The sequence below is a fragment of the Falco biarmicus genome, chromosome 6, assembly GCF_023638135.1.
Source record: "Falco biarmicus isolate bFalBia1 chromosome 6, bFalBia1.pri, whole genome shotgun sequence".
Lineage (NCBI taxonomy): Eukaryota > Metazoa > Chordata > Aves > Falconiformes > Falconidae > Falco > Falco biarmicus.
This window is the reverse complement of record NC_079293.1, coordinates 56,301,820-56,315,470: the sequence shown is the minus strand read 5'-3', so window position 1 is coordinate 56,315,470 and position 13,651 is coordinate 56,301,820. Positions and strand designations below refer to the sequence as shown.

The 13,651-nt window shown below is 37.6% G+C and overlaps 1 protein-coding gene across 1 annotated transcript in view; it reads left to right on the top strand.

Moving 5' to 3' along the window:
- Positions 1 to 13,651, top strand: part of LAMA2 (laminin subunit alpha 2) — a 377,372-nt gene that overhangs the window by 148,779 nt on the left and 214,942 nt on the right. Inside the window, exons 7-10 of the mRNA XM_056344337.1 lie at positions 1,306 to 1,423; positions 3,054 to 3,232; positions 4,913 to 5,012; positions 12,872 to 13,032. Of these exons, the coding sequence (XP_056200312.1) occupies positions 1,306 to 1,423; positions 3,054 to 3,232; positions 4,913 to 5,012; positions 12,872 to 13,032 (558 nt within the window). The remainder of the gene's footprint in view (positions 1 to 1,305; positions 1,424 to 3,053; positions 3,233 to 4,912; positions 5,013 to 12,871; positions 13,033 to 13,651) is intronic.

Below are 13,651 nucleotides of genomic sequence, written 5' to 3'. Positions count from 1 at the left end.
TCCTTCTAAGCCTTTTCTGTGTATAGCAAGTGTTGAACTATTATTTCAGATGGCCTTAGTTATCAAACTGCAGCATTGTCTCAGTGCCATCTGTCAGAATTGGGTCTACCTCAGAAAATAAATGCTGTTACTGCAATTGATACATACTTCAGATAGTTTGGCTACTGGATAAAATAAAAGCATTTTGACAAGCATGGTGTCTTGCTTTGAAAGATGGCAAATATGTTTGTCATCTGGCTGGTATGAAAAGTAGCATTAAGTAAAACATCTCAAGCCATAAAAGATTTGGAGTACTTGGTTTAGCTCTCCAGGGATACTCTTCGGACTGAGCCATACCAACATAGGTGGGCTTTGGCTTAGAAACATCATGGAGGTAGTTCTTAGCACAATGAATCTTTCCCCTAGCATTACAAAGAATAAACTTGCTTGAATTTACTGCCTTGCTTATCTGAAGCATTCCTTAACCTTGTTTTGCAAGATTTATGCTTTGTCCTGTGAGCCACAGAATTTCTCTGGATTACCTTGCTGCTTTAACCTTGAGTGGCTTCACAAGGACCACAAAGAATCCCCTCCACTGAATAACAATAAGGACGGCAATTTTTGCTCCTCACTTCTCCAAACTATGGGGTTTGTTTTATCTTTTCCAAGCTCTTTCTGTGGCTCAGAGAATTTGGTTGTTCCCTACAGCAATATTTTCATGCTGGTACTAAGCTGGGACTAAGGTGCTCTGCTGAGGAACTGAAGAGTAACTGAAAAGCTGGTCCTGCTCTTATCTCAGATTAGTTTAAAAACTCCTGCTGCCCCTTACATAGAATTAGTTGTGCAGTTAGAAGGTTACATGATGAGTTGACTCATCCAGTAAAAAAAAAAAGCTGAACATTAAAGCTAATTTTTATTGGATCAGCCAACAAAACTGATTTCACTTTGCAGCTGCAGGATTGCTGCATCTGAGGGAAGGGTGGAGAATGGCTCGCTCCTCCTACTGTAAGTTAGCTATCAGATCAGTTTTCCTCTAATGTGAAGCTGTATCTGAGGGCTACCAGCATTTTGGCTTATTTACTGAACTGGGCAACTGTCATGCTTTGGCCAAATGTCTTCCTTCGCATCGTGGCTGTTTTCTTAAAATAGAACTATACAAGTTAAACACACTCTTCTGTCTCTCGGTGAATGCAGGATACATAAATGAATAAAAGAGTATAACCATTTTTAATGTTTTCATAATTTGAACTGGAATGCAGATTATGTACATGGACAGATTCTTTAAATCATCACATTGTGTAAATATTTGTTTTTCTTTTAAATTAGAAATCCATCTGTCAGTGTGAACACAACACATGCGGAGAGACATGTGATCGGTGTTGTCCTGGTTTTAACCAAAAGCCTTGGCATGCTGGCACCTTCCTGGTTAAGCACGAATGTGAACGTAAGTTGAAAGCAGTACAAAAGAGAAATTTTATTGCAGCTGCTGGTGAAAACTGAAATTGGGTTCTACATGATTTTGTTATTAATTTTATTTCTAACCACATGTTCATGAAGAATTAACAGAAAAATTACATGTAGAATTGTAGTTTTATTTAACTCAGAACATTTTATTGTAACGTGCTGATATTGGTGGAATACTGTATTAAAAAATCATTTCAAGTGGTTTAGTTTTTATAATTATGGTCATCTTATCTTGATAAAATAAGAGGATGGTATCCCGATAACTAAAAATCTTTTTACAGATTTTTCAATAAATTAAAATTTAATGGCATTATTTTTATATAAATGGCACTTTCATATATTAGCCTTGCTGAAACAAAATATTTTTACATGGTCAAAATGAATCTGAGTTTCTGAGTTTAATGGAAAAAACAATGTATCGAGTTTTCCAACATGGAAAGAAAACATAGCTTGAAATACCTCCTTCTCACAGGGTGGGAATTGCATTTTCAGGTTTATTGTAGTAAGGATAGTCATAATTGAACTTGAACATCTTACTCCCAAAGGTCACATAACATTAGATTTCTGAACATAATAAAATTCAGTGCTCCATTACATGTGAGTGCTTATTCAATTGTAGGATGGCAGCTATAGTTTTACCATGAGTGGTTAAAAATAAATAAAAAGAAGCAGATATCCCCATATTAAAAGTAGTAATTGCTTATTTGTGTCCTGTAAACTTTGGTTACAGAGATCTTTGTTTCAGTAGGGACTGTGTCTGCACTGGGAATACATTCTGGAATGAAATCAGGGAACATTTGTTTTCATGTTTAATTTTTGAGACACACTTCTTATGGCCTGTTCAACCCTCAGTGAATTGTACTTTCATGGTGGAAGCAGTTCCCTGGGATCTGGTTCAGATGTGAAGAGAATGACTCCCTACAATGTTGATGAGCTTTGAATTTCTCTTTATGTGGAAATGAATGTTTTAATACCACAGGGGGAGAAAGGGTGAGAGCTACCTCATTTTCACAGCAGCAGTTTATTAGATTAGCTCTCCTGCATGCAGACCTGAAACCTAGGATTTCAAATCTGAACTTCTAAAGAAGTTATAAGATTTGGAATCCTTTTGTTCTGACCCAGTTCTTATATGCATATGCGCAAATCAAGTGGTTTTAGGATGTCTCTCAACTTTCATAGAAATTATTTTAATTTACTCATACCGTTCTGCTGCCTTCTTTATAATTCCTTTTGTATTTTAAATTAGCTGGCTCTTTCGTGAACCATATGTGTGTGCAACCAACAAAAGGTTTCTGGACTATCAATTTAAACAGAAAAAAAACATTAAAAAACCTCACAAAGAACATAATTAGGGTATATCGGTCAACTTCCATACTCTCCCAGACAAAACATTGAGAAAAAAAATACAATATACAGAATTCCAAGCTTTGTTTGTGATGGACCATGTTACTTTTCTCAGCTGAAGTAGTAAATTAATGCTTAGATGTGCTGTTGGTGACAATGGATGCAGCACCAATGCTAAAACATTGACCAGCTCTTTTTAATACCTTAGTAACAGTGTGGCATCTCCAGCCAGAGAGTATTTGCTAACGCAGTTCCTTCTGTTTTAGCATGCAACTGTCATGGGAAGACTGAGGAGTGTTACTATGACCAGGATGTTGCAAACAGAAATCAGAGTTTGAACATTCATGGAGAATACATTGGGGGTGGAGTGTGTGTGAATTGTACAAGCCACACTGGCGGCATTAACTGCGAGACCTGCATTGACGGTTACTTCAGACCTAAAGGGGTAAATGCATGATCTGTTGTCACTTCACTGTAAAGCTCAGTGTTCAAACCATTGCTTCAGCATGGGGAGTTAAGTTATTAAAAAGAGATGACACAGTTAGGACTGCCATTTTATGATGGTTAACTTCTAATTCTGACAGTGTAGCAGTTGCTTTTCACAGCTGGAAATCTATAAAGTCAACACTCGCAGAAATAGGAAAGTGAATTGTGTTGATATGAAGAAATACACTTGAGGTCAGGGCCCCCAGCTAGTATTTCAATTTAATTTAAAGAAGGATGTGGTCCTGTAAACAGAACTTTTGCCTCAATAATGAATTTCAAGATTAGTTATCACAGATCAAAAAAATATTGCTGTATGTGATATCTGAGAAAAACAGTCTGTAATTTTTATTTTTAAATGTAATGTAGAATTAATAACCACTGAAATTCTATAGTGTCTCATGAATGCCTTTCATTTTCAGTGCAGTGGGAATTATTTTTTGTGTTTGTTTCATCATGTAAGGCAGTATTTTCATCTAAGTTGAAGCTGTTAGAAGATGAATCTTTTATTAGTTGTATTGCCAATATGGGCTGTGCCTGTGCTTTAGACAGCTGCACTATTAGTTTGTGCTTAAATTCCTGATCTTTTGTCTGTATGGTTTCAGTTGGGTAAATCATGGCCTTTAGTCTGATTGGTGTTCAATCTTCAAATGCAGAAAACATCAGCAAATAACAATAATTACATTCTGCCTGATATACTGGTTTTAGCCTTAGAGCTTGAGAAAAGGAGTACTGATCTCTTCAACAGCAGGGCACTTGCTTGGTATTTTCCTCTGAATCAGGTTATCATCCAGCTGATTGGGATTTTACATATGTATGTGTTTGTGTGTATAGTGTATCCACAGTATGTATATATACCAAGTTCATGCAGAACTTCTAGTTTATATTCCCAGTGTGATATTAGACCAAGGTTTAACTTTGGTTGAGGTAACCTTTCCAAAACCAAAAAGAAATTCTTCCAATGTCTAATGTTCATTTTTCTTCACTTATCCTTTTTTGTTCAGTTACTAACTTTAATTAGTTTTTTGAACCATGTTGACCAGAATAACTGAATTATTTGTCAATATTACTTTAGGTAGTGAATGCTTAAAATCTATTTCATTATATTTATTGATATTAATTGTACAAGGGTCTTATTTATTTCTACACCTGTTTTTTAAGTTGAGAACATAGTTGTGTCTAAATAACTTAAATGTTTCTGAATAAAAATAAAAATTTAACTTTAATAGAATCACAGAATCATTTAGGTTGGAAAAGACCTTTAAAATCATCAGTTACATCCATTAACCTAACACTGCCAAGTCCACCACTAAACGATGTCCTTAAGTGCCACATCTACACATCTTTTAAATACCTTCAGGGATGGTGGTTCTACCATTCCCTGGGCAGCCTGTTCCAATGCTTGACAATCTGTTTGGTGAAGAAATTTTTCCTAATATCAAATCTAAACCTCCCCTGGTGCAACTTCAGGCAATTTCCTCTCATCCTAAATTGCATGGGCTAAGCTTGGCAACCATCTCATTTATGTTAAAGTGCAAGCTACCTACACAGAAGTAATTATTTCCTATTTTTTGTTTAAGAAGTAAATAAAAGCTTCCAATTATTAAAGGTAAGATTTTTATTTTGTAATCTATTTTTATAGGTATTGCCAGATAGCCCAGATCCATGCCAGCCGTGTTCATGTGATCCAAATGGGTCTTTACATGACACCTGTGTCAAAGATGAGAAACATGCAGAAGGAGGTAAGATCCCTAAAAGACAGTGATATTAAAGAATAAGTTCAGCAATGATCAGAGGAAAAGCTGAATCACATTTGTGATATCTCTTTAAAAAAATCATATGTTTTTTATGTTTACTCATCACCTGCATTCTTAGGAAATTCAGATTTTAAATTCCCAAATTTGCTGAGATTTCTTTCAGATTCATGGCTTGCAAACTTGTGTATGTTTGGATGAGTACTCCCCATAGAATATAGTGGAGAATTTTGGCTTTAGAGAGCTTTCTTCTTTTACAGCAAAGATTAAAACTAGTACAACCATAATGTTTTAATGTCTTTTCCTCTCTAAGCATATTTCCATTTGAAACCTAGAAAAAAAAAACTTTGAAAGGTGTCGTGTTTATGTGCTACCTATTATTATAGTTAGGATTGCAAGCTGTTCACCATAGCTCTGTAAAAGCTATCTTCAAATAGAGAATGAACTGTTTCCTTGTGCTTTGGAAACAGTGGATTGTCATATTTTTTCTGATTCTTTTGTTGACAAACTTCTGAAAATACTGTAGGAAGGTAACAAAACTCAAGAGTTCTTAAGAGATGTTTTAATGGGGCTAATTGCAATCTATTGACAAAAGGTACTGTAGCAATCTTTTTTGAAGTAGAGATCAATGGAACATAAAAGCAGCATAGCAGAGATGCAAATACAGGATCCAGAGGTGTAAAACCTGATGTAATCATGTACTGATTACATCAGTTCAGTGAAATGGTACTGATTAACTGTCATAGTGGTGTATATGGTGCTTTGACCTTGGCTGGCTGCAACTGCCTACCCAGCCACTCTCTTACTGCCATTCTCTGTAGGACAGGGGGAGAAAATAAGATGAAGCATCTTATGAGATGAAGTAAAAACCAGGAGATTGCTTGCCAGTTATCATCATGGGCAAAACAACTTGACTTGGGGTAAATTAATGCAACTTATTGCCAATTTAAATACATTCATATAGTGACAAACAAAAACAAAAATTAAAAATAATGCCGCCTCCTCCTTTGACACTGCTTTCTCCTTGCACTTTTCTCTGACTGCAGCGTGGATCTTTCCCACTGGCTGCTGTCCTTCAGGGAAAGTCTGCTCCACCATGGGTTTGCCATGGGACGCAGTTCCTTTGGGTAATATCCACCTGTTCTTCATGGGGTCTCTGCAGGCTGCAGTGTGGATATCTGCTCCAGCATGGTCTCCTCTAGGGGCTAGAGAGAATCTCTGCTCTGGCACCTGGAGCACCTCCTCCCCTTCCTTCTTTGACCTTCCCTGACCCACCTGGCTGAGGGGCTCAGCTGTGCCCTGTGGTGGGCCTGGTGGAACTGGCTGGAGCCACATGGGGCAGCCCTGGCCGCTCCTCACAGAGGCCGCGCTGCAGCCTCCCTGAGTACAGCCCATCACACAAACTGATAGGAGAGGCAGTAGAAGCAGCAGAGAGGATGAATGCAAAGGCTGGGAAAAGCACAGCAAGACAGTGTGATGCCTGTACCAAACCTGTGGGTGAGAGTGTACAGGTTACAGATGACAGACTTAACAAAGAAGCCGCTCAGACTCTTAAATGGAACAACTTTTATTCAAGCATTTGCCACTACTAGCATTCAGTGCTTTTCTAAAATAGAGGCTATGGTTTTGAGATGGAAGAATGATTAATTCAAAGAAATGCAACATCCTGCTTGAGTGATAAGCAGCTGCTTGGTCTCTCTGATCCTGTCTGTTGCTGCTGTGGTCCTCCTTTGCACACCTTCTGTGCTGGCCACTGGTGCAGGTCATTCTGCGGGAGCCTGGCAGCTGAAAGGCAGTTACCAGGTTGTCAGCTCTTCTCTCAGCGGAAGAGAGAATCAAAAAGCTAAAGACATTTTTTCCATCTTGTTTGGTTGTCAGTAATAGTGTCATTAGGAGCTCTCATAGTGTTTTATTCTTGCCTTGGAGCATTCAACAGATCTAAACCATCTCATAGTTGCTTTCTAAATCTGCTGACGCTTCCAGAATCTTGTTGCGTGGTTACTGTGCTTTACCACCTTGCTTCATGTATCTCCTCCTGCCTTTTTAATCCCCCGATCTTCTTTCTGGTAAATTCTTCTCCTGCCTCTTTTCTTGACCTCGCTAGGAAGAGAATAAAGCTCCTGTTTGGATCCTTCCTTTCCTTTCTTGCTTTTTCTCTGTTGTCTTCGTCCATCTAATCTAAAGATCATTAACTGTGTCTTTCTAATAAATCAAGAAATGTGTCATACCACCATCTTGAAGATAAAATATCCAAAATCAGATTATCTCTCTCTGTTTTGCCTCCTTTTACTTTCATTGGCAAGCAGCCAGTCCTGCTCATCTAGCCCCAGGCATTCAAACAAGTTTCAGATCTCAGCCGTTCTTCTAGTCTGAAGAACCACATATTTATCTTATTTGATTTACCTATTTTGAGACCACAAGAACAAAACTAAGTCAGCTCTACACACAACTGGGCTTTGTAGCTGTTCTACCTACGATGGTCCTGTTCTTTGCTTCCTGTTTTTCTGTTTATTTGCTTTTCTGTGCTAAATGAGGTTCCAACAGATTAGGAAAACTGTTCACTTCTTGCACGTTATGTTTGATTATAGTGTTTGGGCCAGTGGGCCAGATTTGTGATTTTAAAGTCTTATTCAACAGGAAAGACACAATAATGCTAGTTGAAATTAAAAGCCTTTTAAATATTTGAGGAAAGGGTTTTGTGGTGATGGAAGAGGTGGTGTTAGAATCAAGAGCAGGTCTGGATATAATTTTTAGCATGAAACTACCCTAAAAGCAGATCACTTTTAACCTTTTTTTTCACCTCAAATTTGTATTCAATACCCTGATAAAATTCTTTTTACTGTACACTGCTCACCTGGGGCAGCAGTTGGGTTTGAAGCACTGGGGAGCCTACATAAAGGAAAGGCTGGAAAGCATGATCTGACTGAACAAATCTATCTATTCACCTGTAAACCATACTAAATACACACCAGGTAGGTTGAAATACATCTCAGAGTTTGCTGGCTGGTTGTTTAAGGAGAAATTGCTTGCTTGGTGTAAGATGGGAATATGCTTCTTAAACGTGTGGTAAGCAAATGAGTCGGGAAGATTAAAAACATTAAATTAAAATGGAAATATGATAATAAGGAAAATCACTGGGGATATAAAGTCACTGTGAACAGTTCTAAAGGAAAATAAAGCTGGAGGCTGTGTGCTTGAATACTGTAGGTAAGCAACAATTAAAATGGGAAATTGTAGCAAATACCGTAATAACTAGTACATTGATGAAGTGGAACAGGAGGATTTAAAATACTGCATCCTGCAGTGATCATCAGGTTTCAGGAGATATGAAAAGGACACGAAGGAGTTGCTTTATAATTGACCAGCCATTGTTTCAGAAGTATTTTTCTATATTAAGCATGTATAAGTTCCATTTTTATCAGGCTGGTATAACTTTGTCCTCACATGTTTCACTCGGCATTCTGAAGTGAAATATTATTATTCTAGCTTTTATGGTATATTTTTGGTTTTGAATCTTTCATAGCAATGTTATATGATGTGTTCATGAGCAATATAGAAAAGAAGGAGCCAGAAACTTATAAATCGTAGTATGTTTGCAAACCGTGGTATTCATAAAATCAACTGATGAAAATGTCTCTGGGTTTTGTAACCGGCAGGCAGTAGGTTTAAAACTTATCAACCTATGTCCAATCCGTACTATTAATAGGTAAGCTTGACCATTGCTGATACTGTGTTCACTTGCAATTGTCCATACAGAAATGAAGGTGGAACCTATACTTTCAGAACTACTTTGCACTCCAGTAATTAGGCTTCCTCAGTGTATCAGTACTCTTGTTTCAAGCTGTAGCGGCTAGATTTTAACAAATAGACATTTTACTTGGCTTTTAAGCACCTGCAAGAGCTGTGAGGTTTGGAAACTGACATTTGTGACTCAGTCTTCACTGCATGCTATCATGCAGTCAAGTTTTTTCCCTATTGCCTCTTTATGTACAATATAATCCAAATGACAAATGTCTATTTTTGCTGAAAAACGTTCTCAGACATTTTAGGCTTCATAGTACTTTGCTCAGCAAGCAGTCCCACTGACTTCCATGAGATCATTTTCGGAATTTATACACTGTTGAACGGCAGTGAAAATGGCAGAAGCCAGTCCCTGGGGTTGCAGGTTTTTTCAAAGGTCTGGTGTGTGCTTTTGCATGTATTTTATTTTTGCGCAGTTTTGAAAGACTGGTAGGCTGGGAGAAAACTAACCGATAAAACTTTGTATTTCAAGATGACTCATCCTCTAGGATGAACTTTCAAAGCCTCTGTACACTCACAGATAGGGCAGAAACAAAAAATTTTTAGGCAGAAAACAGGGAATAACAGCTTCAACAAATAAAGCCCCATTCAAACAAGGCCTGTGAAGCGACAGACCAAAAGCAAAAGGTGATCTGCTGAAGTGTTAGTTCATTACAACAACAGCAACAGGCAGACCTGAAACATCTGCCCTACATCAAAATGTAATTGGGCTGTTGACATAGTGCACGCTGCATATGCACTACAGAAGCCTAGTCAAAAATAACCAGTGGGACGCTGACAGGAATTTACATACTGTGTAATACAGTGAGAGCCTGGATGTTGCAAGTGCTGTAAATGAAAGAAGGCATTGAGCCAAACAAAATCTACAGACTAACCATATCAACAAGCATAACAGTTGGAAGAATATATGACAGCAGTGCCTATGCTGCCTTCTCTCTGTTGTGGACCATGAGGTCTCTTGATAGATGGTAGGCTGAAGGTTATCCGCTATTGCATATACTACATAAGGAAGGGCATTGCTGGGCTGGTGACAGTGGGGTTTCCAATCCTGGTCTGTCTTTCTCAACTGCAGAGAAAGAGCAGGAGAAAGGAAGGTTCTTGATGAGGAACTGAAAAAATGGACCGACTGGGCAGTGGAGGAGAGCCTATACATTTAAATGAGAGTTTGGGAGTTGTTCCATGCTGAGACATTTAATTGAATTTGAGTTTGCTGAGACTTGACTCATGATAACTAAGAATGAGTTCCTGAAGCTTTCAAATAAGACTGGCTCACTTCTAAAGAGTTAAACTTGCCTCTGTCTTTTACTGTTGAACTCTGGTGTACAGCAGGGTGTTTTCATCTAGAAGGAACAGAAGTTTCTCTCGTAAAACAAGATTGTTCAGCTAGGAAGCATTGACCCAGATCACAAAAGAGCCTGTGGCTTGCTGTGCTGTGGGGCCTCACCCGTGGCTATTTGAGAGGAGGGTAGCTCTGAAATCTGAGAATCAGTTGGGCCACAAGCATCAAAACCCATGGAGCACATGGTTTCATGATAGTAAGTAACAGAGATTTCATGCACTGAAGTTCTGTATATAATTAGGACAGATCAGGAAGGTGACAGTCAATATGATGTGCTACAGGAGATCAAAGAGACTCCAAGATTAGAGAAGACAGACTGAATTTCATCTCTGTTTAGATTAACAGAGAATATAATTTAAAACACCTGTAGGTCTCTGCTTCTTCAAACTTCTAGTTAGAGAAACTATCAAAAGCTCTGGATTTGTGCATCAGGAGCTTGTTTAAAACTCTCTCAGAGGGCAGTCAACTTCAACTTTCTTGTAGGAATGAGAAGGCCTTCCTGAAAAAAAACTCTCAAAACAAGGTAACCTTTAAAAAGAATATCAGAATGAATAGCCCAAGACTGCTAATGGCAAGTATAGGGTTTATGTACTGCATATTAGACATGCAGAGAAGATGCATTCTTTTAGTGCAAAATTATTCAAGCAATGCAATTAAGTTACGAAAAAAAATCTCTATTAAACAATAAAAAAGAAGCTCCCTGAAAAAGCAGAAGTTATATCCAATGAAAGGTAATAGAAAAGGACATACATTGTGACAGATCCTGGAAAGTCATACTCTTAGTAACATACACACGTATTTTAAGAAATAATTTGCTAAATGCTCAAATTTTGCTAAGTACTACTACAGATAAATCAGAATCAAAAAGACAGCTAGAGATTCAAATTCAGTAGAAGTTAAATATGGTTAAGGTGTAATGAAGTTATAACCAGAGATCTCAAGAAAAAAAAAGACACAGCAGAAAAGCTAGATTATTTCTTTGTATCAGTGAATATAAGAGCTTAGGGAATTTCCCACTCGCGAGTCTTTGTTCATGGGAACAAGTTAGAAGAGCCATCTCAAACAGAAGTGACAGGTGTAGAGCAGGCTGATAAATGAAGAATAAAAATTCATCAGGCATATGTCATATTTATCCATGGCATTTGGATGTAGTGGAAAATGAAGTTGCTTGAAGTGTTAATTATAGTTTATAATACTTTTCTAAACTTACATTAATACTACATAAATAGAACCTGCTTATCCAATTTGTAAAAGAAAGGGAGAGGGTTTTGAGAAATTAAAATCAGAAGGTTTGGTTTCTTTACCAAGCAAATCAGTAGAATTACAGTAAGTGATTTATATCTTTTCTGAACTGTGGCAAAAATGGGCAAAAACCAAGATCATTTTTTTGCAGAGGACATGTGCCTTGTGAATCTCTTTGAAGGATTCAATGAACATGTGAACAAAGGCTCATTTGATTAATATTATATTTTGATTTTCAAAAAGTTTTGACAAGATCATTCACCAAAGACCACAAAAGGCAGTGTAATACAATAAAGAAGAAAGGTTCTTTCATGGATTAGTACTTGGTTAAAAGAATAAATGGACCGTTTTCACAGTGGTGATCAATATGAACAGCTGAAAATATTCATATTTAACCTGGAAAAGGGATGAGTAGGAGGGTGACAAAGTTAGCAAGTACAAAACCTTTCAGCATAGAGAAATTAAAGAACTGCAAAATGTTCAAAAAGATCTCAAGATAATCAGTGGCTGGATAGTAAAATAACCGATGCATTTCTGTAACAATTAAAGGAAAGGTAGAACACAGAGAAAAGTAGTTCTACTTGTACAGTGATTACAGCAATATCTGAATTAGGCACTATCAGTTGTGAAGCAACTCTGAGAATTATCTTGGACTGTGCCCTGAATGTATCAGCTCAATGCTGGCTCAGCAGTAGTCCAAAAGGTCAACAGAGCCTTAGGAAATATTACTGATGTTTAAAAAACAAGCCTGAAAAAAATCATCAAACCATTTATAGGTCTACACTATGCACTCTTTTCCGCTTAAATAATTTATTAGAAATGGAAACAGTGCAGAGAAGGACAATAGAGATTTTCAGCCATGCAAAGCAGTTTCTGTATAAAGAGATATTAAATGCGCTTAGGAGTTTTTGACATATGAAATAAAAATGTCATACAGGATATGATAGAGGTATATTAAAATCACGGATGACATGGAGAAAATGAGTAGGGAATGGTTACTTGCTGTTTTCTATGATACGAAAATTAGAGGGCAATAAATAGAGGTTTAACACTATGTTCTTTCACACTACACATGGCTAAATGTGGAACTGCTAGGGAGCTTTATGGATTCTGAAAGTAAATGCATGTTCAAAGGTGCTTAGGTGAATTAATGGAAGATAAGTTTTTCAGGGACTGTTGGATGCAAGGAAGTAGGGATAAGTTTCAGTTTAGAAGATCTCAGATATGCAGATTTCTAGAAGCTCAGTATTCAGATTGCTATATATTTGCTCCATCCTTGCATGTTTTATTCTCGCCTCTCTCAGACAGGATGCTGAGTTAAATAGACATGATGGTCTGGCCCACAGTAAACACCCGTATGTTACACCTCCCAAAGGTGTTGCTTTGCATTCCCTTAACACACATACCTGATAATAATAATAATGATAAATCAAATACGTCTCATGTTTTCTTCCTCTTCCCATAGATATGTTGCCTGGTTTCTGTCACTGCAAGACTGGTTATGCAGGAGAGAGCTGTAACAGATGTGCCTTGGGTTACACAGGGTATCCCGAGTGCCTGCCCTGCAACTGCTCGGTGAAAGGCAGTGTGAATGCTGACCCTTGCATTGGTCCCTGCATCTGCAAGGTATGGATGTCAGATTCTTCTGAGCCATCGGAAGATACTAGTGATATTGAAAGATTACAGATAACGGTCTTCTATCATATGATAGCATTCCACTGTCCTTCCTAGCTGTGTTAGTATCTATGTTAGCCTCTTCTCACAGAACACTTGTTCTTGGTCCTGTAAAGTCTTAGATTATCTTGTGTAATCTCAGTACTCACTGTAATTAACATAGGTACCTAGGACCCTGCTGCCAGTCATGCAAGTCCTTAGAATGTGATGAAGGGATATTTAAGAAGCCTGTTAATCATTTGTTTCGAGCTCCCGTTTTCATCTACTCAGAATCTATATGTTTAAAGTATTGTGGGCTCTAAAACTAACCTGTAATGTGACCTCAAAAGAAGAAATTAAGTGAACTGATGATATGTTAAAACAAACAAAAAAGTTGTCTTTCAGGAGCTGTCATTAAGGATATCATTCTCTCTTCTTGCTAAGTTCCAAACTGAGAGCGTTTGGTATGACTGTTTAGAAATCTCTAACATTTAAAAAAGATAATCCATCCTTTCTGTAGGATGAATTTCTTAATTTCTAGGAAGAAAATTCAAGAATTTTTCTGTGTGCCATCATGTACCTCCAGCAAATT